Source organism: Mytilinidion resinicola (genome assembly GCF_010093595.1).
Source record: "Mytilinidion resinicola strain CBS 304.34 unplaced genomic scaffold BDZ99scaffold_9, whole genome shotgun sequence".
Lineage (NCBI taxonomy): Eukaryota > Fungi > Ascomycota > Dothideomycetes > Mytilinidiales > Mytilinidiaceae > Mytilinidion > Mytilinidion resinicola.
Window position 1 is genome coordinate 748,872 of NW_022985445.1, and position 23,947 is coordinate 772,818.

Genomic DNA, 23,947 nt, shown 5'->3' on the forward strand with positions numbered 1-23,947 from the left:
ATGCTCTCCCTCGAGGCAGACAACTCTTCGTGCCTCTCGCATCCGTATCCATACCTCTTTGGCCCGCCGTCGCCCCAGCTGAACTCGTTCCCCGAGCATGGCTATGTGCGCTCGTTGATACTCCGCGCCGAAGAGCATCTCGTCAAGCATCCGCGGATCCACGACCTCTCCGCGTCAAATCCGATTCCGTTGTGCCCGCTGAAGCTGCAGAGGACGCTCCCGCGCGCTCTAATGGCCACCATGGTCTTCTCCCGCGAGGCTGCTATGGCCGTCGAGCCAGCCCCTGGGTCGCCGCCCGACCTCACGAACAGCAAATCCTCAAAATCCTCCTCTTTCCACTCGTCCTGCCTCAGTGACTTCGCCGGGCCCCACGATATCTCACACTTCGAGGACATCAACCTGGAGGACCTGCAGGCTGGCCTCCCAGCGGACCCCTACCACCACTATGCCCCCCACGCGGCCTTCGAGCACACGCGGCCTCCAGCGCGCTCGTCAGTGTCAGTTCCAGGGAACAGGAGTGGTGCACATGCGGTGAACACGTTCAGGGACCTTACAAGCGGGGGAAAGCCGAGATATCCAAGCCTGAAGGCCCAGACGAGCAGTGTGGTGAGAGGGCAGCCGAATCTGAATGTGTCGCGACCCCTTCAGCAACGCCGCGGGTTTACTTCGCCCTCGGCCCCCTCTCTCACCAACACTGGCTTTACACCTTCAACACATCGAACTACATCGAGATCTCCTTCCCCTTCGCACTCGCAAGTCTATTCTACTGCCTCACCTCGCTCCCTCTCGCGGCGGAGCTCAAGAACGAATTTGGACGTCTCGCCCAACACAGCAGCCCACAACACCCGGCGACAGTCGTGGCAGCAGAGCACCCGCAAGACTGTCAAAGAGCGCGAAGCCGAGTGTGATCAGGAGGACGACGAGGAGCTTCCTGAAGATGCTATCATCCTCGGAGTTCCTATTAGCCCTCGGCCGCCCAGTGAGCGGCGCTTCACGCTCTCCGCGAATTCCTCTCCTCCTACGCAAGACCCCTCAGAGCGAGACCCGCATTCAGCATCCCGAACTCCAGAGGACTCTCGCAATCCTTCGCGAGACCCTTCTCCAGCATCGGCTGCGTCCTTCGATCCCTCTCTAGCTTTGTCGCGCGCCCCGACAGAAACAAGTCCCCCGGTCGGTGGGCAACCACCATTGCGGGCGAGGACGCAGTCTTGGCAGGCTACTTACTCAGGCCTGGACCCAGACGCGAAATTACTTACGGAAGCATTGGAGCAGTACCAAGAAGACGCAGATCAGAGATACGAAGAGAAGATTCAGAACGGTGGCTCGCCTCGCTCGTCAGAAGAGAAAAGCAAGAGCAAGACTTCTGTGGTCGAGCTCCCACCTCTTAGGACAGGAGACCCACTGGTAGATCCATTTGGCATATCGAAAGAGAAGGAGAAGTACTTGTCTCGCACCCGTCCTTCGTGGTTGCCACCGAAAGATCCGAAGGAGGAGAAGAAGCATCTGAGGGAGTACAAGAAGATGCAGCAGCGAGCACAGGAAGCGAGTGAGTACCTTTTCTTGAACTGATATGGTCCTCAAGGCCGCTGGTATACTCGCATGACTCGAGAAACAAGAGAAAGAGATGGAAGACTCTGAATGAGGTTTGGATGAAATGGCTTGCACGCAGCAAACTCTGGAAAGAAACGCATAAAAAGAGGGACAAGCCGACACAAAAAACGAGAGGAAAAGGAAGGGAGGGCAAAACATTGCATATATCAGAGCCATGCGAGACCACCAGCGGTTTTCTGGATATTCAGTTCTTGCACCCTTCACGACACCTGAAACTAACCTTGAATAGAACAAAAAGAAGCAGAAAAAGCACAAAAGATAGCACAACTAAAACAAGAGCTCGAAATGGCTCGTGGAAAACACTGGGAAGAGGTAATCCTACCCACATTGGGCAATCCAGCCGTCCAGTTCGACTACAGCGGCAACCGCAAGCAATGGTGGGCCGGAATCCCCGAAAAAACGCGCGGAAGAGCCTGGGAAAGAGCCGTAGGCAACGAGCTCGAACTCTCCGCTGGATCCTTCGCCGCAGCGTTGAACAAAGCAAATCTCCGTCAAGAAGAGCTCGAACTTACCAAAGGTATCAACTCCCCTGAGTACACCATCTACACCCTCATCCACTCCTCCTTCACGAAGGACGTGTACCCCGAACTCGGTCTATTCCAGGACGATCAACCCTTACATCAAGAACTCGTCGACCTCTGCCTGGCCTACACATCCTACCGCCCGGACACGCTCCGCTTCGCCTCGCACGTCCCCGCCATCGCCGCCGTGCTCATGCTGCACATGCCGCAGCCGCAGGCCTTTATTTGCATGGCGAATCTCCTCAACCGGCCCGTGCCCATGTCCTTCCACACCGCGGACGCCTCGGGCAAGCACCAGACGTACCAGCTGACCTTCGACACCATCGCGAAGAAGCTGCCCGCACTGTACGCGCACTTCATGGCCGTCGACGTGCCGCCCGAGGTGTTCGACGCGTTCTTTTTAAGTGTGTTTACGCGGGCGCTCCCTGTGGACTCGGCGTGCCGGCTGATGGACGTGTATGTATTTGAGAATGATAAGACGCTTATTCGGGGGGTGTTGGCCGTGCTCACGCTGCTGGAGCACGAGTTGTACGGGTCCAGGAAGGAGATTATTGACGTTTTGGGGGGTCCTTTGACCGGATTGGCGAAAGATGAGGCGCATTTTGTGGACGTCTTTATGCAGGCGGGGAAGTCGAATTAAGACGGTTTGGCAGATGATGAGGCCAGAGAGAAGGGCGGTTATGGTACTCATGACGGTGCATGCGGCTGACAGCGTAGGCACTTTAGGGGGTTGTTTGTAGTAATTATGGACAGCGTCCTGCTACTGTTTTTGGCGGTTTTTGTACGCGGCTTGAGGGACTAATCTTAACGGCTGATCTAGGATAGGATCTAGGTTTCGAATTCGGTCGGTCGTTCGAGGGATCTGAGGGGTGTTTGGGGGTTGCAAGACCCTTCTAGCCTATGGGTAGTGTGGAGAGGAGGATGTAAAGATGGTAAGTCCCTATATCAGCCATTAGTTCACTGCTAACGATATCCCAGGCCCCTAACATGCTCGTTCCGATTCTAGCAGCGTGTTCCAGTGAATTTCTGGCATCCGCACCCTCCGGTGCCTCCCCTTGGTGTTGTAGTCGAGTGTGAGCGCCGACGTCTCGTTCCAGAGGTGCTGAAGCGCCCTACCGCCTCGGGAGAGCAGCGGAGGGCGAGCGGAGCCGCTCGATGTGAGATGAGGCATTCCATGCACCTCTAGATGTGTATCTGGATCTCGAGGCCGTGGTGTTGAGGCAGCGGAGGTGCTGGTGAAAGAGCTCCGTCGCGATGGGGGGTGTTTGATTCGGAAGGTGTGGCTCGCTGGCCCGACGCGGTGGTGAGGAATGTGGACCACGGCCCAGGGTTCAGCTGCGTGCCACGGTTCGCGAGGCAGCCGAATTAGCAGTGCTATCCCCGCTGGTAATTGAGGGTTTGGTGTTTTCTGAGTTCCTGTAGGTGCGGTGATGATGGGGTAGCTGGAGGAGGGTTCGGATCACCCATTTCGAAGGTTTAGAGCGGCGCGTCCACGGGGGTGAGGGTTTGACATCCTGAGCAGCTCAGAGTGTGTTGCTTAAGGGGTGTCTCAGATGGATGTCTGCATTGTCATTCCCGCGGTTTCAGAGGCCTGGAAATAAGGGCATTCACACCCGCATCACCACCTCACGATCGCTGCACTCAGGCGGTTGTTTTTGCTCTCCTACTGTCAGCGTCAGGGGTGCACATCTCATAGTATCTCCAAATTCGCAGGATGTCATTTCCCCAGCTTCAAAACCACATGCGCCCCTAAAAACCTCATAAAACCCTCATAAAAACACCAAAATTTCCGCTATCACCACCAAAAAATCGCCAAACCCACCCCTGACCCTCTAGAATCCAGCCGGCTGCTCTAAACTACATTTCTGATAAATTCCGGGCCTTGGATTTCCTTAAATCCAGGGAAAAAGAAGGAAACTAGAGGGTATCTCTAGCTGAAATAGACATCCCCAGCGCCTGGATTTAGTATGTTTTATGGGAGAAAGAGGTCCCAGGCTCTAGACGGCTGGAGGATTGACTAGAGTCCGTCAGGAGAATGCTCCCTGACCTTCTGAGGGCCCGGGCTCTAGGGGAGGCTGGGGATCGAGTTGGGAACACGGGCGGGTACATGTTGGGATGGGGGTTCCCCAGAGTTGGTCACGGCTGGGCTGTTTGATGTCTGGGTAGGGCATCGCGAGGGCATTGGAGGATTGGAGTGTCTCTACACACTGCGGATAGCCTGTGCCGTGTAGAGTTGATCAAGAAGATTGGTATAGGCATGAGGGATGGAGCATGTTGGATATCCCAAGATGGGGCTCCTGAGGTGAGTTCCCGAGGTGGGCTCCCAAAATGAGTTCCCGAGATTGCGCACTTTGGGTCCCTGAGGTCGCTTTCTCTTCTCAAGTGTCTCTTGTCGAGAATACTAGGTTGCTTTCTTCTCTTAAGTCTTTCTTATCAAGTTTACTAGTGATACGCTAGTGCATTGGGGGGGGGCGAGATCATCAACGAGGTTTTCGTAGTGATCGCCGCGCCGTGACTGGTGTCTCCCTCGATCGAGGTGGGTTTAATGGCGATGATTTCTTGCCCATTGAAGGCCAGCGGCACGAAGCATTAGAACCTATGCACTTTTACGCCAATTGTCATCTCTCCAAAATGTAATCCTAGCAAAAAAAGCTAGCGAGGTGCTACTCGAGTCGGGTATAAAGACCTCGAGTTACACATCAAGATGACAAATGGATTTGAAAGCTTTCGGGAGACTACAAGGCGCAACATTGAATATGGCTCTACAGTGTCGGCACTAGTCGACCGACGCTCTTCATACATCTTAAAGAATATACTGACATATAGCCACGCTTAGTTCGATTGAATGCATGTAACAATCGTGCTTCATAGAATGACACTTAGATCCAAGCTTCCCATATCCAGTCTAAAACCGATATCCAGGCGTAACGGAGTACTTGTCCGTCTTGAAGATCAGCTCTTGGTCGCTTCGAAGCGTAGCCGGATCCATATATAACTTCAACCCCATCCCACAATCGCCCAGTGAGAACACTCTTGCCACTAAGTATACCTTGTTTGATGCTACATTCCCCAACAGCCTCATACTCTCCATCCTTTCATACTGCGGTTGACTGCAATAGAACGGTGTGTCCAACATTCCAACCGTTGTCTTGACCTCGATGTAATATTCCGGCGTCTTATGGCTCCAGGTGGAAGCTTGCAGATATCCCGCTTCGATTAGCAGGTGTGTGAGAGTGCCTTCACGGTCCCGGTACACGATGTCTGCTGTCTCGGGGCCGAACCAACGCGTTAAGTCGTAGTACCGCTCGTGCACAGCAACTCGGTGGCGGATCGTGCTCTGCCAGTTCGCGAGGGTAAAGTTGGGAAGTCCAAGGCCTTTCAACAACTCGAACACCTGTTTCGGGTCAGTATGACTGGACTGGAATAAATGCGCGCGGGGGAGAGAGGAAGTGGATGGGAATGTACTTACGAATAGTTCACCAGCAGCACCTATCTTGAATTCTCTTTCCCCGGTAATGGACGAATGAACGGCAAGGGATGTGTCGACTCCGATTGTCGGGTTCCTGGGCAATGGATCCCGGAATGTCTGTCCTTTCCGGGGTAGCCGATGAAGACTTTCTGCTAGTTCAACCACGGCGTCTAGCAATTCTCGGTAGAGATCCGGTCTCTCTGGAGGACTAGGTGACCTATCGAAAGCTATTGAGTTGGGTGTAGGGTAAGAGTCTTGAGTGGTGCTCGTCTGCAGAGGCGGAGTGCTTGATGCCTCCGGTTCGGTACCATGGCGAGAGCTTCGTGTCTGAGAAGTACTTCTTGGAGTGCCTACAGTCTCAGATGGCGTTGATGCTCGGGATCCAGTACTCAGGCCAGGGACCTGCGTTTGCGAAGCACTTCCTGGTGTACTTATAGTCACCGATCGACTTGCTGCTCGGGCTTCGGTGCTCTCAGGAGGGCCTCTCGCTGGCGAAGTACCTCTTGGAGTATTTGCGGTCCCTGACGAGCTTGATTCGTCTTCACTTTCGTCTTCTGGCCTCGTAATTCCCCCTACTTCGATGATACCAGCTTGCTCCAGAAGCCCATTAATGACGAAAAGGCTGGACTCCGTAATTATAGACCCAAGCTCTGCCCCATTCGCGTCTTTCGGGACTCCAAAATGCTGGAGAAGGCTGATCGGGAGCTCCCTCGATAGGCATAATCGTTGTTGATTCTTGCTTTGCGGAACGTAGAGCTTCAATTTCCCTTCCTGCTGATCAAGATGAAAGTACGCTGTGGCTTGCGGAACCGTCACGGTTACGTCGTTCTGGTCAATGGACACAGATTTGGATATCGCGTCACTGACATAGACGTCCATATTGTGAAGAGTCCGGTGCATTGAAACTGCATTCTCGCGGGCTGTTTTACTTCCTAGATGAGCAGCATACCTGAAAAATCAGCAACCTTCTATCTCTATGTAGGTCAATACTCACCGGCAAATTGCATACGACTTCTTTCTTAGCTCAGCTGTAAGCCGCTCGCTGATCAAACCGCCCTGAACGGTAGTCTCTTCCCTGACCGCTCTAGACAAATATCGTTCCTCTAACCCGAGCCCAGTGAGAAATGGCTTCAAGGAGTGGACCTCTTCCAGCGAGAAATTCAGGACCTTTATTTGGCCTGCGAATGTTTGACTGTAGTCGCGACGATTCACGATAGCAAAGTCCTCGGAGCAATCCGACCACTCGGTGGTCCCAGAGGGTAGTTTTATCGGCAAGCATTTGCAGTCACGCAGCTTTTCCAGAGCTTTGAATGGTATCTCGAACGCACAAATGTTCAGCATCTCCCGGAAAATGCTACTCTTATCCGGGTTCGTCGATGCCTTCTGCTTGAGAGCAGATATGTGCATCTCCAAGCTTGGCTTTGTGACGCGAAGAACATTGAGGAAGAAAGGCTTGAGAGTTTTGTACGTTGTGGCAATTGACAGTTTTCCAGGTAATTGAATCTGCTCTTCGGCCCAGATGCAAAAGGATGGGGTATGCCAAGTCCCATTGCAGTGGCTATATACCAAATTATTTTCTTCAAAATCGGTCCTGGTGAAGTTAGACTCATATTTTGAGCGGAATTTTGGTTTAGGAGGCGCTCCCAGATCAGCATGATCTCCCCTCAACATTAGCAAGCCCTCAAGCGCCACCGTAAATAGCACCGTACATTCTATGGAGAAGACGCACATGCAAGAAGAATTACTACACACCTTATTTGCTTTTCCACATCGAAATCGTTCAGATCATTAGCCACTTTGTATAACTGTTCGTAGAGGAGCAGAACTTTCGCGTGTTCGTCGCTCGACAAGATGTCGGTTGAAGAGTTTTGAATGGTCTGTAAAAAGGCAAGATAATCGTTATAATCAGCATGTTTAACACCTAACGTAAGTCTGAAGAGACTATAAAGCCGTCGATACTGTTTGCTTGTCTGAAGGCGGGCCTTGTATGTGAACCACTCCGGGCCGTCCCATACACAGTCTTCAATGAATCTCCAGGACGGAGGCGCATCGGAGTTTGCTGAAGGCAAGAAGACGTAAGCGTCTTCAGAAAATACTTCCCTGATTGGCATATGTTAACGAGAAGACTTTTGAGGAGTGGAGTGACCAATACGAACTTGATTTCCTCGATTTCCTCCGGCTCGAGAAACTTCTGCAAGTTGGTGTATATCTCGAAGACAACTGTGCCCTGTACATTGTTCTTGTGCTTAGCTTTATTCAGTAGTGCCAACCAAAACGAAAGGTCATCGTCTATTCCGACCCCGAAGCGCCTCAAGAACATCCATTTGCTTGCCGCAGAATCCACAATGCCGTCAAGCTCTTTGAGAAACCCAAAATCCTGTTCAAGGCCAAGACGAACAACAATATTCATGAGTTTCGGTAGGGGCAGATACGTCATGTCTAGGCGTCGCAGTTGATCCGAATGAAGAACTGGAACTTCGATACGTTCGGAATAAAGATCCCAAAAGTGATGTGAATATTGATGCCAATTAGCTTCAAGTACGCCAAGTAGAAACTGTGGCCGGTGCTGGATGATATATTTGAGCTCCGAAGACATCTTCAGGGTGTTGGACCTCCGACAAAGCTGAGGTTTTTCTTTCATTTGGATGAAACTTGCAAGCCATTCCATGATCGTTTGATCGTTCCGGCGCTCGAGATGCTGTAGTTCATCCTCGTATGTGGGTTTCAGAAATCTCATTTTGTCTTTCAATTGGATCGGGCTTGATGTGCCGAGAATTTTGGACATTGAGTAAGGAGCTTCAGAGCAAGGATTGTACGTCCAACCTCTAGGAGCATCAGACCAGAAAGAGCCCTGGCTGCCTAGCAGCTTTATCCTAATTCCTTTGGTAGGTAGTTTGGTGTGGTGCCAGAAGATGAAACTGATGTGAGGGAGAGTTTGTCTAAACGTTTGTCCGGAGCCTAGATAGACCTGTTCTATCAATGGAAAGACCTTGGATGGGTCACACTCCGTAACTCCAAGTTTGGAAAACAGTGTCTTCCGACTATTATTACGTAGTGCGCCTGTGTCAACGAGGGCCAAGCCCAAGTCCGCAGGGACTTCAATGCCTTCTGAAGTTGGGAAATATATGCTGGCGAATCGCGGGCTGACCCATCTCCCGGTATTGAGGGGTACAATTGGAAGGATCCCAATGCTCGGAGTATAGATCGGATTCCTCAACATGACTATAAGCAGGCTCGCAACGTCGGTATGCCATTCAGCGGACAATGGCTTGGAACGCATACGACTCTGCTTGACATCGTTGAAATTAAGGTCCTGCGCAAGCCTGTCCAAAAAGTCTTCGTTCGACAGACCCTCGGCGCCAATCTTTTTCAGAATAGGAAGTTCCAAGTTCTTGTCGTATTGTTCTGACACGTAGGCCGTCTTCCCTCCATAAGTAAGGTCGGCAAGTAAAGGGTGGCCTTCTTCGTCTCTGAATCCGTGGGGTACGATTCGTAACTTATTGGCAAATGATAGGCGTGTTTTGTAATCGTAACGATCGAAGAACAGTTTGCGTGATGAAACTGCTTTAAAAATGTTGACCTGGAGGCGACCCCAGAAGTCGTCGGCAATATGGCCGGTTGGGATGAATCGTAGCCAGCAATACCGTAGAGTCGGGTGGTTGAGAAAGTCGCCAACACTTGATAGGAATGTTTCGGTGACCTCATCAAGTAAGCGGTTATTCCATGGAGAGTTGAATACATCTTCACGGCTAGCCTGGGTAATGAAGTCGGATTGAATGAGGAACTGCAACGCGGCATCAAGCGTTAGCTAAGGCACTGTTCTTACTTATTGAGACTATATGAGGTAACCGACCTTATATCCAACCTTCCGTAAAGGAAGGAACGCGAACACGTGCTGATCTTCGATAATAGGAATATCGTCGGCATCCAAAGGAAATGCCAGAACTACTTCAGCCATCGAAATGTTCTTACGGGCGTAGTTGTTTGGCATGTTTGAAACCTGGCGTCTCGCTGTCCAGTAGTTTTGGGTCGAAGTAGAGTTCAATTGTGAAAGGGTCTTGTGCAGACTGACTTCGTTTCCAGACTTAGACAATGAATAGTTCCGCTCTACATCGCGTTCACCTGGAATCGTGATTTTTATCGACAGCGTCTTTAGCTTCCTCAAGAATAGCAACAACGTATCCGGAAGGTCTAGGAACTCCTTGCGCAGCGTGTTTCTATCGCATGTCGTGAGAAGATACAAGATTATTCGGGTCCGAACTCCACCCGGGACGGCGAGGTAGTCTTCGTTCATCGGCGTTACCATTCCTAGGCCATTGTCATTCCCATCGCGCTGATACTCAAACGCAAATGAGTAGGGTCCTGACTGCACATGGACTTTACGTGCAACCTTGAAAACAGACTTGAACCCGATACCCTTCTCACCGATATAGCCTTGAATAGATGCCTTCGTACTTTCGCCGATAGAGCAAATAGCCCTGATATTTGCTTCTGAGAAACCATCCTCGTTAGAGTCGATTACGATTCGATCCTGGTCAAGCGCGAAACGAAGCCAAGGGGACTTAGACTCATTCTTTGCGACTTCGTAACTGTTGTCTTCGGCATTCTGGATCAATTCGTAGACAAAACGGGTATCTTTTGCGTAGAGGTTTGCAGCCAGCCTAGGCCAGAATAGTAGGTTAGCCCATGAACGAGTTTGAGAGTGTGGAAGATATTAGGACACTGAGAAGCAAAGCTCAGTTATAGGTCGTCTTACGCTTTAGTTGAAGCGCCTAGCTTTCGCCGTATGTTATCGATGGTGGCAAGTATTTGTGGCTTGTTTCGCTCCAAGAACTCTCGGTCTTCTCTGGTAATTCCACCATTGTCTTCCCTAAGTTTATCAATGAAGACGCATGCTTCTGCTCTAGAAACAGTAGTCATGCTGTTCCCTGCTTTTTGATTGTGAATGACAGGAAAAATGTTACTGGATATGTTATACAAAGTAATTAACGAAGGGCGTTGCGAATACGGTGATAGCCAACAGCACGACTGGGTAAATGCGAAGCAAGGTTGACAAGTAGAGAAGTAGCGGTCTTATGAGTCTGTCTCTAGGCGTTCACGAGCGGGAAAATAGAATGCACCCAGGACGCAGTCGAGCGGCAAAGCCGCCAATAAATAACATATCACCTACCCCAAGGGCCTTCCCTTTTCTGAAGATAAGCAGCTCTGAAACGCTTGACTGGGACCCGACACGGCGAAGAAACGGGGGGTCCGGGGGCCGAGTCTCAGCCCCGGGCGCCAAAAGTGCTGTGCCGCAATATAAATATATTCGTTGACAATGGGGTCCTGACGTTGCGAGTGGATGCCTAGTTGTAGCATTTGGTAGGAACAGTTCGGCTCTCGAAGCCTAGACGTATCTGGCCGATGTATCTGGCCAGAATGACCGAAGCAAAAGGCTGAGGTTGAAGCAATGGAGGCGTTGAGCGGTTGGCGATGCCCTGTACACGAGCACGTGATTCTGGGGCCTGTCCCTGACGACGAGATTTCGCTCTTTTCTGATCATTTCTTTGATTTGGGGGGAACTCACTCTCCTCTCACTGACCTTGGTGGTCTTGATTCAAGTCGGCTCACGGTTCAGGACAACTGTCTCAAATGGGGCATACCGCAAGAGTTTTGCACGCGTGTATAGCTGTTCGAGACACTTCAAGCCCATTCATCTTCTGAAATTCACAATGTCAGGTTCATGAGCCCGTGAATCGGGCGACTGCCCCAGATGGCGGGATCTCGCTCCCTTTTGCACACCAGTCTAAATGGGAAGCTTGTGACGAGCGCTTTGCACGTGTGGACAGCTATTGAAGACACCTCAAGCCCAATCATCTTTTGAATTCCACGATGTCATGTTCACGGGCCCGTGAATGAGGCCCCAATTACTCTACATACTGGCGCCAGCCCAGCCCAGCCCAGCCCAAAAATCATCATACACTACTACAATTGTTCCAACCCGACCGCACACGAAGGGGGTGAGGAATAACACCGGCCCAATGCAGGTAAAGAAGAAAGGTAGAAAAGCTGAAAGCCCGTACTAGGGATTTCAGAAAAAAGGAGACCTCCAATTAGAGCTTCCTCGTTTATTACGCGGAGGAAAATCTACCCGCGCTTCCCAATATGCCTGCCAGCCAGCCCTAATTCCCCCGCTAGTCTGTCCACCACGCTTGAGAAAAAGCAGTCGTGCAATACAGAGCCATAAAGCCGCTCCCAAATGAATCAAGGAAATTTGTTCGAATTAGAAATCACCCCTATAACGTGCTTTGGGATGAGACAAGTGGTCAAGACCCAAACACCAATGCTGGATCGAGACCGGTGAAAAGTTCCCAACGCCAGTGACATGCAGTGGAATGCAGAGTAGATGGAAAGACTGTGGGTTGAACCGGATGATACATGGTGACCAACGAACAAGAGAGCCAACGACATGGATTTGCGAACGCTGCATCCGCGCTTTTTCGATGACGGGAATGAATTGATCCAAGACTGAGTCAAGCTACCCAGACAGAAGCGGAAGCTGATTCGACGAATACTGGAACCATCGGGACAACAGGCGAAGAGCGAGATGAGGGCTTAGTTGAGGAAGCCCTTGCAGCCCACCGAACCGCAGAGACAGGGAATACGGTCCGTGCTGTCGATCTCGCGGTCGAACTTGTAGTCGTAGGTGAGTTCTTCGTCTGTGAAATATGTCAGCAATGTTCAAGCATGATATCGGGCCAAGGTCGCATCAGATCTTCCGTCTCATCTCTTCCATTAGACCGCTCGCTGCTCAAACCACTCAGACCCCAAACCTCTCCTCTTCCAAGTTCCTCCATCAGCACGTTCACTTTTGTTCCATGCCTAATGCCCCCTTTACTCCCCGCCCGGCCCATGAGTTCCATCTTGACAACAACGCTGAAAGCAACGCTAAAATAACAAAGACGAATGGGGCGTATGACTTACTCTTAGCAATGTCCTTCAGAGCGTAGATCACAATCCGCTTAGTCCCATCCACCCTGATAATCTTCGCCGTACAGTTCGGTGTACAGCTATGATTGATGAAGCGCGCAATGCCACCCATCTTAGTGGCATCGATGACAGTGTCTTCGTCGATCCTGAAGAGGTAGCTGCTTCCGACGCCTTGCAAGTCGTACTTCTTCTCCCGCAAGTCTGCCACTCGCTGCCGCACTTTCTCGCCGACATACTCGATGATCATGTCGTTGATGGCGATGTTCTCTTCGGCGTACAGGCCCCAGTTGTGGATGGCAGAGCGGTCGAACTTGACGAGCTTCTTCCGTTTCTTGAGCTGGTTGAAGCGCATGGCATCACCCTCGGCACTCATCTGCTTCTGGGTATTGATGTCATTGACCATACGGCGGTTATTAGCGCGATTAGACCGAGAAGAGGCGGTTGAAGCGATCTTCGCAACCGCAGCAAGTTTAGCAGCAGCAGCGGTGTCGGCGACGGCAGCGGTGTCGTTGTTTGCGCGGGCTTCGCGTTCTTCCCGGGCCTTTTGGACGCGAATGCGATGAGGCAGGTATTGTGACTTCTCGGACTCGAGAATCTTCTTGACGCCTTCGGTCCTGGCACTACCGGTAGAGTTTTGGACGAAGTAGCCTTCGATCTGGGTCTCGGTATGAACCACACCCTTCTGCCCTTGTCGATTGAGTGTCTTGATACCCTTTTGCTTCCATGCCCAAAGATCGACGTCTCCCAGATTAGAAATCGGCTCTGATTCCAGTGCTTGTCGTAGGAACTTGAGATCTTCATCATCTTTGAGCATATGTTGCCATCCGTCAATGTCCAGCACGACACTGGGATCATCTTCGACCGTTCTCCGTGGCTTGTCAGCTGAGACACCCCATTCGACCTCTGCCCGTTTACCATCCTCTGGTGGTTCGAACAGCTCGACTTCAGCTTTTGGTTCTTCGGCGGCTGGTGTTTCTTCTTCCGCTTCAGCAGGCTGAGTGTCTTCGCTGGTAGCCTTGGCTTCTGCTTTGAGAGCCTCGCGTTCCTCGAAAATTTGCTTCTTGGTCTTCTTTTTCTTAGTCGGCTTTTTCTTTACATCCTTGACAGAATCATCAAGCTCGATGGTGAGAGCAGGCTCGCGCGCGTCCTCATCTTCGACTCGAATATCCACGATCGGCGGTATATCCTTCGTGTCCGGTGCATCATGATTGATACCAAAGAAGAGGGCATCCGCCTCCTCAAAGGTTCTGCGAAGTTTGCGTGCTCCTTTGAGTGCCCGATCGGCCTTCTTCCAGATTGGCGAGGATCTCGGAAGGATAGCCAAGACCTGCTCAAGTTCCTTTTCGGCCATATCCTCCGGATCCTTGTCGATGAGATGGGCCAGTAGACCTCGAGCATGAGAATCATCCATCATTTCATCATCGCTTTCTTCGCCCCATCCAGCATCCAGTCTCCGTCGTTTCGCACGATGTGCTCTTGATGAGGGTTCTTCATCTTCAATATCTGAAGAAGCAGCGCGGCTGAGCGGCCTACTTTCTTGCTCTTCGGTGTCCCGAGTGAAAGAGCTTCGGCCTTCGTCGTCGGAGTCTTTCTCATCGTCGTAGAAATCCAACATTTGGCGATGTAATCCCCTAACCACATTACGTCTCTGAGGCAACTTCTTACGACGTTCATCCTGGAAAACGTTGGTGACCTTCGGCATCCGGCGTCCACGGGCGATATTGTAATCGTGTGGACCAAGAGCCTTACGGCCAAAGCGGCCAAAGCCATGTGCTCGTGAATCTGGCGTTCCGTTTGGCGTAAGGCTTCCCGTACTAAAGGAGATGGTAGGCTGCATAACCTCTTTGCTCTGGGGATCTGGGATTCCCAGTTTCCTCCTTTTCGCAACATGACGCTCTGGGTCCAAAAAGTCGAAGAGTGCAGGCCCGGCTATCCTGGCTTTGATATCACCTACTACTCGATCTCGAAGCTCTTGTCTTAACTGATCAAGTGCAGCAATCACGGGGTCTAGGTCTTCTGCTCTGCGTTTCTTTTCGTACTCCAAGTCCAACTCTTCTTCCCTAACAAGCCGCTCTTGCTCTTCACGCTCACTCTTCTCTGCAGCAGCGCGCTCAGGGCTAGGACTGCGCTCGTAATTGGGATTCCCGTACGGTTGAGCTTCCATGACCATAATGTAGGTGAACAGCTGTTTTCCCCCACATTCTTTCGCGCAACGCATCGTCTCTTCCTCTCCCCTTCTCGAATCGTCGAATACAACGAAGTAACCGGTCTCGTCTACCCTCACATCTCGCCAATCGTAAGTCTTTAGCCGCTTTTTCAAATGTGGTATTGTCGTCCCGAGTACCGGAACATGTCGATGTGCGATGAAAATGTATGGTTTTCGCTTGATTGTTGGCAAAATGGGAGTTCTCTCCAGAAGAGCGTGCGCGGCTGGTTTGGGCAATGCTGCGAGGCGAGGTCCTTCTGGGGGTCGCATACCAACCCCCTTTCCAGACGGTCCCTTGGGAACATTCGGCGGGAGACCGAATGCGGTGGCCGTGGGAGTGCTGGCTGCAGGAGTAGCCGACGTTTTCTGCGCGGCATACAGCTTCTCCTTCTCTTGTCGCTGACGCTCCAAAGTAGCTTTTATGAGACGCTGGCACTTGCGACCTTCCCGGTCGAGCTGTATCTTGACCTGTCGTAGACCAATGCGCTCATTGTTGCCCTCCCTCTCCGCTCGCTTAGCGGCGTCAGATGCTTTGACCGGGGCTACCCCCCGCATTGGTGTACTGTCCTTGTACCGAACCAAACATATCCCCAGGAAACTTCCAGTGCCCGGATCGGTTTGATTTTTCACCTCTGAGACCTCGCCGTAACCTCCCAAGAATGCCTTCAATTGCGACTCGGGTAAAAGAGGGTCGAAACCGGCGACAAGCACCTGTGTCGCAGGACCAGGCCCCACAGATATGTGAGGGTCGAAGGCGTAGGGCTTCAACATGTACGGAGCCGTGCGAACTTTTGTTTTCATTTTCTTAGCATCGTAGTTCCCAGATGAGTAGCCAGGTATTGCCAAACGGGGGTCTGGTGGCGGTATCGGGTCGTCCTGCAGCGCGAGTCGAGTTAGCGTCACAGGACGACCAATGTTTGGGGAACAGTATCTGATTGTAGGAAACCCATCCACATACCTGGCTGACGCCGAACTTTCTATACCGTGGTTGCACATCGCCCCGTAGCTTCCGCTCGTGCCTTGGTAGGCTCTGTAGTTTGTGGTCGAGCAGAGGGTCGTAGGCAATCTTTTCGCCCTTTTCCTCGCCAGGCCCGGGGCGCGCTTGTGTCCTCTCATCGGGAGGGGTGTGGACGGGCGTCATCGTCTCGGAGGCATTTTGGGGGAGGTCAGCAGGGTGCGCGACGTAGGCGGTGGAGGACGCGTGCATAGCGCCATCGACAGGCTTCATCGAGCGCGGGCTCAGCGGCTTGCCGGGTGGTGAGGAGTCCGTGTTGGTCAAGGGAGTGAGAGCGTGGAGAGCAGAATTTTGGCCAGAGTAGGACATGGCGGATTGGGGGTTTGAGAGAACAGATGAGACAGTGCTGGCGAGAGAACTTGCTGAGCCAACACCGTTCAATAGGTCGCCGGAGCCGCTATCATCTTCGTCTGGCGGGGTTGCGGTATGTTTGTCGTGTGTCGCCAGGGCGGCACTGGTCTGGCTATACCGCGAGAAGTGGCCAACCGCTGGCGAAGGTGGTGAGTGAGATACGACGGACGAGTCCGCCCGGTGCGAACTAGCCCGTCTCGAATCGTGGTCTCGGATCGTGCGCTGCTCAGCAAGTGTCGAAGGGGCATGTGGTGAAAAGTCGGCGAAGGAGCCCGTCGAGGCGCGCGACATGCTCTGGACCACGTCTACCTGGAGCGCGTCCAATGTGCCACCATCTCGCTGGGCAGCCCGGCAGAGAGATGCAGGTGTGAATGTCGAAGAGGGCGACGGGCGGACGAGACCAGGAACAATGTGTCGAGAACGCGGTGGTGTGGGGATGTGAGCCGCAACGCGAAGAGTGCACGAAATGTGCTCGGGCCCAGGGGACGCGCAAAGGCCGCCGGGCGAAGGCGACGGTGAGGAAGTGAAAGAGTGAAGGATGGCGAAGCGAGCAGACGGGACTCCCTGGGTCGCGGACGGTTGGGCGGCGTCTCTGGGGAATGCTGCGCGATGGAAAGGGATCGGGAGGTTGAAAGCATGCCAAGATCTTTTGACGACAGAAAGGCTTGTCCTTAACACCCGCGGCACCAACCTCAACAAGATTTCGCAGCAACATGCATACAGCCCCGATTAGGCCTACGCATCCTGCTCATCAGCGCGCAGCAGTCCGGCATCAGCGAAACACTGTCCTCTGCCTCCTCCGACTTCCGCGATCGCTCTATATACACCCAGCCACAAGCCACACCGCTGCGGAGAAGAATCCATCGACGCCCTATGCGCATTTGAGAGATGCGCAATCACTACAAATACATTCTAGAACACATCTGATGCTGGACGTGTGCATTTGGGAGATGCGATCTGGAGTCTCTCACGTGAGCTGACGCTTGCACTGCCTGGGCGGTGATGACATTGGATTCAGTCGCACTGCGTAGGGACACAGGACTGGCGATATCTATTAGCTGGGAAACTAACACACAGATTTTGGATTCGCTGCGCTGTTATATTGATGGGCTCGCGATGAACACATAGGATACATTGATGCTGGGGACGGACCAGGTCGCTACCGGCTCAGCGGATGATTCGGGCCATGAAATCGTGGTATGAAGACAGCAGATAGACATCGATTTGTTGGAGGACATGAAGGTCCTGTACATTGCCTCTGTGGATTCCCTGCGACGAAGCGATCCATCAGGACCCTCGGCATTCTATATATTGGCGAATGTAGGATTTAGGTCAACGAAATACAACAAGAGGGGCAAGCGTAGTCCATGTGAGGCGAACAATAGAACTAGTGACGCTCTGTACACTTCAAGTGATGCTGAGAACGGCTCTGACCTATCCAATGCATTCACGCGCCCCAACACATGCAAGGCATGCCAGGAAACCAGATTGCTGTTGATCAGACAAAACATAGGCATTGCTACCTCCTACGTATAGCAAGAGGCAGATGCACTGCTCATGCAGGGGATATAGACCGCCATCCCATCCCAACGCCAATTTTAGTCCCTAGATGTGTCACCTACGGACGCCTCACCAACTCAGTCCATCCCGTAACCATCAGTCTAGCATCTTGCCATCAGCCCAGCCCTTCCTCTTCACTCCCAACTCCACCGCCGCGGAGCCCCAGTCGCTGCCGTGATTATGCCCGTCATTCCCCCCAGCCCCCGCAATACCCGCCCTCGCAAGTCCCTGCTCTTCTGTGAGCACCGTCAATAGACCGAACACAACTGGCACGCCGGCATCCAGTTGTACGCGCATGAGCCCTTGGCTAGTAGCATCCGCAATGTATTCGAAATGCATCGTCTCGCCCTTGATGAGCACGCCAATAGCGATAATGGCGTCGAATGGGGCCGTGGACCCCTTAGAGGCAGGTTCTTTCGTCAGGGAGGGCAGGTCGCTGGTGGAGCCGCCAAGGAGGTCGGTCGCAGCGCTGACGAGGGAACCGGCGCCGAGTGCAGTCGACTGGAGCTGTGAGGATGCGTACATTCTATGCACCATAATCATCAGTCGTTGTTTAAAGCATGATGGGAAGGAAGGCAATAATAGCAAGAGAAGCTCAATATCCGTGTCCCAATGTTCAAGGGGACATCTTCGTACCTTTGCACGGCAAATGGTAGCTCATAGCTCCCTGGTACGCTCTGTATCACTATGTTCTCCTCCTTGACTCCGGAATCGGCCAGTGCCTTCTTCGCGCCGCTGAGGAGAGCGTTGATGATCTTGGTATTCCACCGAGCGTGGACAATACCGACGCGGAGTCCGCTTCCTAAAGACTGGCATAAGCATATTACAAGTACACCTTGAGGCTCGAGGGACTAGAGAAGAGATCTTGCATGGTGGAGTGTTGGTTTCCCCACCGTGAACATACCATCGTATGACTTGGGCGCGCCTGGGCCTTTCAGTGTTGCCATGATGAACTTGAGGGTTCAACAAATGGTCGAACGGTTAACGAAATTAAGAAGCTATGCGTGGAGTGGTTGCTTGAGCTGTACAGAGAGATGAAGTGTGGTGGGGGAGGCTCTTAGGTTGCCCCACATTAGCTTCGCAAGGATGATTACGCAGTCAACGGGCGAGTTTCGCAATCGGAGATATCAAGGCAGATCAGTGCAAGTTATGCAAAGACAGATATGAATTCATTGAAGCATTGAAAATTCATATTCCATGTGCCGAGCCGTGCTAGCTAGACCCTTCCCTTTTTTCCTCCAGCAATCCAAAGTTAACCGGAGAAATCAGTAAACACCTTTATTTAGTCCGTGATACAAGTGAACACCTGCCCATAACCAGCTGAGAGACGCCGTGCCCTGATACTTGCCGCTTACTCGACGGTAACGGACTTGGCAAGGTTGCGGGGCATGTCAACGTTCAGACCCTCACCAACTGCCATCCAGTAGGACATGAGTTGGAGAGGAATAACGTTGATGAGACCCTGGAGGCAGTCCACATTTCGGGGCACCTCAATCTTGTCGGTCTTCTCCGGCGGGAACTCCTCGTCGTCGTAGTTGCAAATGATGATTGGCCGACCCTTACGGGCAATAACCTGTTGGTATGCGTTGAGCGACTTGGGGAAGATGTCGTCACGTGTGAGAATCATGACAATCGGGAGATTCTCGTCGACCAGAGCCAGCACGCCGTGCTTGAGTTCTCCAGACATGACAGCCTCGCAGTGCAGGTACGAGATTTCCTTGATCTTAAGCGCGCCTGTAATGTTGTTAGTGATTGTTGGGTAGGAGTCACGGATTACTTACCCTCCAATGCAGTTGCGTGCTGGGCACCACGGCCGAGAAGCAACAGACTCTTCTGATCCTTGAATCTCAAGCAAAGTTCCTTGACGGATTGGTCGAGCTTAAGAACTTCTTTGAATTGATCGGAGATCTTGCCAAGACCTGCGATAATCTCCTCACGTCTCTTCTGCTTGGATGCACGGTCCTCGCTGAGCGAGAGGGCAAACATGACCATGCAGACGAATTGCGAGGTGTAAGCCTTGGTAGAAGCAACACCGATTTCGGGACCGGCGTTGATATGCACACCGCAGTGAGTGAGCAGCGAGATAGATGAGCCGACAACGTTGACAAAACCAACGGTCAGGGCACCCCGCTCCAAGCAGTAGCGAAGAGCCATGAGTGAGTCGGCGGTCTCACCAGATTGGGAGACGAACACGCAGGTGTCGTCACGGAAAACTGGTGCTTGTCGGTCCAGGAAGTCAGAGGCCAATTCGACAGCGATCGGAATCTCGGTCAGCTCTTCGAAGATACCACGGACGGCCATGCAAGAATGGTAGCTAGTACCGCAGGCGATGAAAATGAGACGTCGGCATCGTCGAATAGTAGTGATGTACTGGCGAAGACCTCCGAGGGTGACCCTTCCGTGCTCCAGATCCAAACGACCACGCATAGCGTTGACGACGGACTCTGGCTGCTCGAAGATTTCTTTCTGCATGAAGTGGTCGAAGCGGCCCTTCATGATTTCTTGGAGCTCAATCTCCAAAGTCTGAATGGCGCGGACGTTAGAGGCCCCGTCGTCCTTAGTCATGCGGTGAATGTTCAGCGAGCCCTCGTGGATGTGGGCAATGTCGTCATCCTCCAAGTAGAGAACCTTCTTGGTGTGCTCGACGATAGCAGACGGGTCCGACGAGAGGAAGAACTCGGTGGGCATTGGCACGCCATCCTCCGAGAGGAAAGCACGCGATTGCGAGCGGTGAAGAAGCGACTTGTCGGGAGGAGCAAGCAGATTATTGCTCTTCTTTAGAGCCACGTTCTGCGAGGCACGCTCGGCGGGCAGAGCGCCCTCCTCAGTGTATTCCACATCGACAAAGTCGACCTTCATCTTTTTCTGTGTCCGCACACCGACGACCAAGGGCGAACCCTTGCGGGCGGCAATGACCTCATGAGGGAAGTGCACCGACTTCATCAACAGCCCGAAGGCACCCTGGAGCTCCTTGATGACCGCCTTCGCGAGGTTGGGGAATTCAATGTCTGGGTGCTGGTCGTAGATGTACTTGGCGAGCTTGGCGATGGCCTCAGTGTCGGTCTCAGTCTCAAATTTGTAGCCCTTGGCCTCGAGCAGAGCCTTCAGCTCCTTGTAGTTTGTGATAATGCCATTGTGCACGACGGCGAACTCCCAATTAGGGTCCGACCTAGGAGAGAAGACACAGTCAGCAAAATAGCTCCAAGATGGGAGGGTCGAGTGGGGGAGCTGAGATGCACGCTAAGATGAAATTTCGGCCGTGGTGTTTCAGCCTGCTGACGTATTGAAAATTCCCAACGACTCACCTGTGGGGATGGCAGTTCAGGCGCGATGGGCGGCCGTGGGTGGCCCATCGGGTGTGTGCAATGCCGGCGTGGGAGTCGAAGACCTTGGTCAAGTCGGGTTTCGAGTCCTCGCAGAGCTTCCTGAGCGCTGCGACCTTGCCGACTTCCTTGAAGGCAAAAACCTCGTTCTTCTTGTCACCATCGATTGCCAGGCCAGCTGAATCGTAGCCACGGTATTCCAGACGGGAGAGGCCTGCGGAGGGAGCACCGATTAGCTCTGGTGGGCCGGCGGGGTATAATGGTTGTGTGGGGGGCTGTGTCCAGGGTTACTTGCCATTGATGAGGGTGTTGAGAATGTAGTTCCTGTCCTTCTCGACGAGGTAGTTGATGTAGCCAAAGATTCCGCTGGGGGCTGTCAGCGAGGTGTGGGGAGCAGCAGAGCTCTGGGACTTACCACATGGCGAGGGTGATGAGAGAGAGTTCGTGCGGGACGTTATTCAGTAGCGATCGTGAGATTCGTGGGGAAGGCTGGACAGCAGGAAGACGTGAATTGGTGCTGGTGGGATGGGCACCGGTTGTTGATGTTTTATACCTAGCTGCCCTCAGCCAAGAGGGGCCTGCCTCCACAGAAAACAGCCGATTCAGCTGCTAGCTCACCTCCCCTGCTGCGATGCATGGGGAGGCGGTCAAGTGGCGTCGTATTGAAACCACCGCGGGCCACAGAGGCATCCTGCCACCGCTCTCCTGTCTGTCCTTCTAGGAAGCCGTGGAAGCCCACGCAGGCCTTGACGGCACTTCTGCTGCCATTTCGTCACCGCGGCGAGCGAGGAGCACACGGTGGCACTTGTCTGGCGCCGCCCTGCCCGGTGGTTCCTGGCGAAGACGACTTTCCCAGGGATGAGCGAGGCGCAGTCCTGCAAATATAGCATCACTAGACACAAAGGAGCCTCCATCCAGAGCCGCCTCCTCCTCACGGCCTCTCACGATGCGATGGACAGATCCAATAGATCCAGCCTCGTACCGCCGAATCGCGGCATCTGCTGTTGTGGCTAGTGCTCCGCCGCAGCGGTGGTGGTCGTTGCTCTGGAAATATCGTGAGCCTGAGGAATTCGTCCCCTGAGACATGCACCAGAGGCCCCAAGATAGCGTCAGCAAAGGCGATCCCACCGGGGTGCTGTCCCTCTCAAGGGACATCCTCCGCAAAGCAATATATCGCTCCCGTCGCATGGCAGATCGCATGCATGCACTCCTGCACATCCGCTGCCGCCGCCATCGAAACCGTTGAAACTGGTCGCCGCTTGGCACGCCTGCTCCGAATCTGAATGCGGCTGACGAAGGCTGAGGAATGTCTCCTCCTTCTGCACTGTTCCCCCTCCTTCGTCGAAAATCGTGGCTTCGTGACGGTGAGCTTAGCGATAAGGTCCTGTTTGCCGTTTACGCTTATTTCTGACAGTGCTCGTGATTCGAGGCGGTAGACGTCGAGGGTGGTGGCGTTCCCCGGTTCGGTGAGCACTTGGTCGCCAGAACCTAGGGCCAGATATCAGCGGCAGGCTAGCATCAGCCAGACCTCCAGCTGAAGCTTTACCGGCCCAGCAGAAGAACTATATCCGACACGTGGCTGGAAAGAGCCTTAGACCCTCTCTGCACCCCATCCTACCGAAAGCTTATCACGACCTGACTAAGGTTGTTCAGCTCTTGGACAGATTTAGTTCACGTTCAAGGCTATGATTACTCAGACACAGTACGTTCACTGGCAGTAATGTTTAGCACCGTGTCAAGGAAAGTACGAAATACCCCGATTCCCGGGCTCATGAACGTGACAATGTGAATTTTAGAAGATGAATGGGCTTGAGGTGTCTCAAGCAGCTATACACGCGTGCAAAACGCACGCAGTATGCCTCCAAATCAGAGCGATGTTCAAAATAGAGCGAAATCTCGTCATCAGGGGCAGGCCCCTAAATCACAGGCTCATGAACGTGACATTGTGAATTTCAGAAGATGAATAGGCTTGAGGTGTCTCAAATAGCTATACACGCGTGCAAAATGCTCGCAGTATGCCTCCAAATCAGAGCGGTGTTTAATAAAGAGCGAAATCTCGGCGTCAGGGGCCGGCCCCTGAATCACGGGCTCATGAACTTGACATTGTGAATTTCAGAAGACGAATAGGCTTAAGGTGTCTTAAACAGCTACACACACGAGCAAAACGCTCGCGGTATGCCCCCTTCAAATCGTATATTGTTGTACCTTCGTTTTGGAGGCGTTGATACGCTTCCAGGCGCCTCAGGACGTTGCGAAGTCTTAGAAAGTACGATGTCACGTTCTCGACAGCGTATATCAGACCTGTGGAAATAGCATAATGAAATCCTTGTGTTTAACAACCCCAAATCAAAGCGATGTCTAAAAAAAGAGCGAAATCTGGTCGTCAGCAGCAGGCCCCTGAATCACGTGCTCGTGGAAATGACATCGCCAACCTGAAAAGCTGCATTGGCTTAGAGCCCTTCAAATGGTTGCCCACGCTGTCAAAGAGATCACTACGCACGTCTGAATCCGGCTCACGAGCAAAAAGAAGCGAAATCTTATCATCAGGGGCAGGCGCCTAGTTCACGGGTTCGTGGACTTGACATCGTCAACCTCAAAAGCTGCGTTGGGCTTGGAGTCCTTCAAACTGTTGTCTACGCCGTTAAACCGCTAGCTATATGCTTCCAAATCAGGCTGTTGCACAAAGAGAAGCGATCTGATACGATTTGGAAGGCTGTTGGACCTCACTCCGTATCACTTTCTCGCCGCTCCCTAATAACTCTCACAACACCTCACCTCCACTCTTTCACCTTCCATACTACACTCCACCAACAATCACCACTATATAAACCTGCCACCTGGCTTTCCTAACCTTTCCTCCTACACCACACTTTCTTCCTCAACTATTCACCAATCCTCTGGTCCACACCCTTCCCGCCCCTC

General features: G+C 52.7%; 6 protein-coding genes across 6 annotated transcripts; 1 reads left to right on the forward strand and 5 right to left on the reverse strand.

Annotated features, from left to right (window-relative positions):
• Positions 1-2,772, forward strand: BDZ99DRAFT_520196 (uncharacterized protein; the record flags this gene model as incomplete). The annotated part of the gene is made up of 2 exons (XM_033725503.1): positions 1-1,546; positions 1,841-2,772. The coding sequence occupies 2 exons, from the start codon at positions 1-3 to the stop codon at positions 2,770-2,772; spliced, it is 2,478 nt and encodes an 825-aa protein (XP_033577069.1).
• Positions 2,773-4,842: 2,070 nt separating this feature from the next.
• On the reverse strand, positions 4,843-10,685 carry BDZ99DRAFT_442610 (uncharacterized protein). The gene is made up of 7 exons (XM_033717817.1): positions 10,358-10,685; positions 9,455-10,262; positions 7,758-9,385; positions 7,354-7,701; positions 6,596-7,192; positions 5,602-6,550; positions 4,843-5,526 (listed from the first exon to the last, which is right to left on the reverse strand). The coding sequence occupies exons 1-7, from the start codon at positions 10,519-10,521 to the stop codon at positions 5,038-5,040; spliced, it is 4,983 nt and encodes a 1,660-aa protein (XP_033577070.1). The 5' UTR covers positions 10,522-10,685; the 3' UTR covers positions 4,843-5,037.
• A 1,510-nt stretch (positions 10,686-12,195) lies between these two features.
• Positions 12,196-16,100, reverse strand: BDZ99DRAFT_386840 (uncharacterized protein; the record flags this gene model as incomplete). The annotated part of the gene is made up of 3 exons (XM_033715489.1): positions 12,196-12,299; positions 12,565-15,652; positions 15,771-16,100. The coding sequence occupies 3 exons, from the start codon at positions 16,098-16,100 to the stop codon at positions 12,196-12,198; spliced, it is 3,522 nt and encodes a 1,173-aa protein (XP_033577071.1).
• Positions 16,101-17,323: 1,223 nt separating this feature from the next.
• On the reverse strand, positions 17,324-18,863 carry BDZ99DRAFT_442614 (Lumazine synthase). Its single transcript, XM_033717818.1, has 3 exons — positions 18,607-18,863; positions 18,339-18,504; positions 17,324-18,228 (listed from the first exon to the last, which is right to left on the reverse strand). The coding sequence occupies exons 1-3, from the start codon at positions 18,647-18,649 to the stop codon at positions 17,799-17,801; spliced, it is 639 nt and encodes a 212-aa protein (XP_033577072.1). The 5' UTR covers positions 18,650-18,863; the 3' UTR covers positions 17,324-17,798.
• Positions 18,864-18,874: 11 nt separating this feature from the next.
• On the reverse strand, positions 18,875-21,553 carry BDZ99DRAFT_498307 (glutamine:fructose-6-phosphate amidotransferase). The gene is made up of 5 exons (XM_033723572.1): positions 21,441-21,553; positions 21,321-21,391; positions 21,008-21,239; positions 19,484-20,871; positions 18,875-19,436 (listed from the first exon to the last, which is right to left on the reverse strand). Exons 1-5 carry the CDS (start codon positions 21,443-21,445, stop codon positions 19,054-19,056), a joined length of 2,079 nt encoding a protein of 692 aa, XP_033577073.1. The 5' UTR covers positions 21,446-21,553; the 3' UTR covers positions 18,875-19,053.
• A 158-nt stretch (positions 21,554-21,711) lies between these two features.
• BDZ99DRAFT_304475 (uncharacterized protein) lies at positions 21,712-22,678 on the reverse strand. Its single transcript, XM_033714216.1, has one exon. The coding sequence runs from the start codon at positions 22,241-22,243 to the stop codon at positions 21,743-21,745; it is 501 nt and encodes a 166-aa protein (XP_033577074.1). The 5' UTR covers positions 22,244-22,678; the 3' UTR covers positions 21,712-21,742.
• Between the last annotated feature and the right edge of the window lie 1,269 nt (positions 22,679-23,947).